Source organism: Poecilia latipinna, unplaced genomic scaffold (genome assembly GCF_001443285.1).
Source record: "Poecilia latipinna isolate Pla-1442-1.1 unplaced genomic scaffold, P_latipinna-1.0 Scaffold2727, whole genome shotgun sequence".
In the NCBI taxonomy this organism is placed as follows: domain Eukaryota; kingdom Metazoa; phylum Chordata; class Actinopteri; order Cyprinodontiformes; family Poeciliidae; genus Poecilia; species Poecilia latipinna.
In genome coordinates this window covers 124,122-125,710 of record NW_015115343.1, presented here as the reverse complement: position 1 = coordinate 125,710, position 1,589 = coordinate 124,122, and the positions used below count along the sequence as shown (strand labels likewise).

Genomic DNA, 1,589 nt, shown 5'->3' with positions numbered 1-1,589 from the left:
CCCCTCCCCTACTTTGATATTTCTCCTCAAACAGACTCTCACCGTGCAAATGCAAGCGGACAAAAAGCTCCTCGTAGCATTTCTCTGGCATTAAACGGCCCACAAGGAGGTTTTTCAAGGGAGACGTGTCCATCGTCGGCCAGCTGTGGACGGGAATGACCAGCTGGAACAGGGGGAGTGGTCCAACGCTTCCCACATATTTACAGGGGGCGCCACAATTGAGCTGTGACGCTAAGATCAGTAGAAAATGGTCCGTCCGTTTCATTCTCGCTCTTAAGAAAAATTAAAATAAAAAAATACCCTGCGTGTTTTTAATGACAGAATATTTCAAAAACTGCAGGGTTACTTCTGTAACCCTAAGGGGTCATGAGGCAGACGGTGGATAGTTTATAGACATCACTAAAAATAGCCCAATCAATTAATAAGCCGCCATTTGTAATGACGTCATCAGACTTGAATTCTTTCCAAGGGATAAAATATGGTAAACTTGTGGTACTGTTTCATATAAGTGAATTTTGTTACTGACTTCTCTTGACCAAAAAGTTTTACCTTTAACTTATTAATTATCTTTTAACTGCTAATTAATAACCACTTGCTAATTATTCAAGTTTCACACTTTGATCCTTGGTCTCAGAAAGGGAATAAACTTCATATAATGATAAATATCCTAATAACAATTTTAGTCTTTAGTTTTATATTGTTGTTTGATCAGTTTTGGAGTTGCAAGATGTAAATTATTTAGAGCTGCATTGGGGCCAATAGGACGGGTCCACCCACAGTTGGTCCATTATAAAATGTAAATGCTTGTATTCAAACTGGATTATAAATCCTATCTTTGTGTTAATAATTTATGAATGATTAATCTGTAACTAATGTTTATCTACCACACTGATGTGTTTACTCCTTCACCGACAGTCTGTGTGCTCACTCAGTTTGAATCTGGTTTGATCTGGATTAAAATCTAACTTCTAATATAAATGTCAAATTCAGATTGAGGTCAATACAGAGAAGTACAGAAAAACACTGACGTACTTTCCGCTGTCAAATGTCAAAATGAGTTTCGCATGAAACAAAAGAAAATGTACAAATGACAAATGTTACAACAGAAATGTGTGTCAAAAAAGATTTTCCAACAATTTCTGGTTAACACAAATACTGTATGTTGTTATTAAAATTAAGTTCTATTTTATTACAGAGTAGTTATCTTGCACTATGACCAGTTTACTTTTCACAATCAGGCAGCCATATTCCTGAAAAAAAAAATGCTCTTAAAAACAAGCATACTTTAAGATTTTGACTTCATGTCTCGTTTCACTGGTCTTTTATTATTCCAGTTAGTCAGTTTAGTCAGAGTTAACATTTGATAAGATGGAGACACAAGTTAATGCGCTGTGGTTTCCTTTTGGAGAGACTGTATTTCCTATTCAAAATATTATCAGAAGTTGTAGTTGGAGCTATTAGTAATGTCACAGTCATTGCTGCAGACAATAATTGCTCAGTTGCAATTGGACACTGTAGAAAACAATGTAACTGCCATGCTATGTTAAAATTAAATAATTCTTTCTTTGTTTCATTTCTGCCCACATTCT

General features: G+C 35.6%; 1 protein-coding gene across 1 annotated transcript in view; it reads right to left on the bottom strand.

Moving 5' to 3' along the window:
* LOC106938918 (mannose-P-dolichol utilization defect 1 protein-like) overlaps positions 1-1,589 on the bottom strand; it is a 9,737-nt gene extending 8,148 nt beyond the window's left edge. The window contains exon 1 of the mRNA XM_015021122.1: positions 43-1,589. Within this exon, the coding sequence (XP_014876608.1) occupies positions 43-265 (223 nt within the window). The 5' untranslated portion in view covers positions 266-1,589. The remainder of the gene's footprint in view (positions 1-42) is intronic.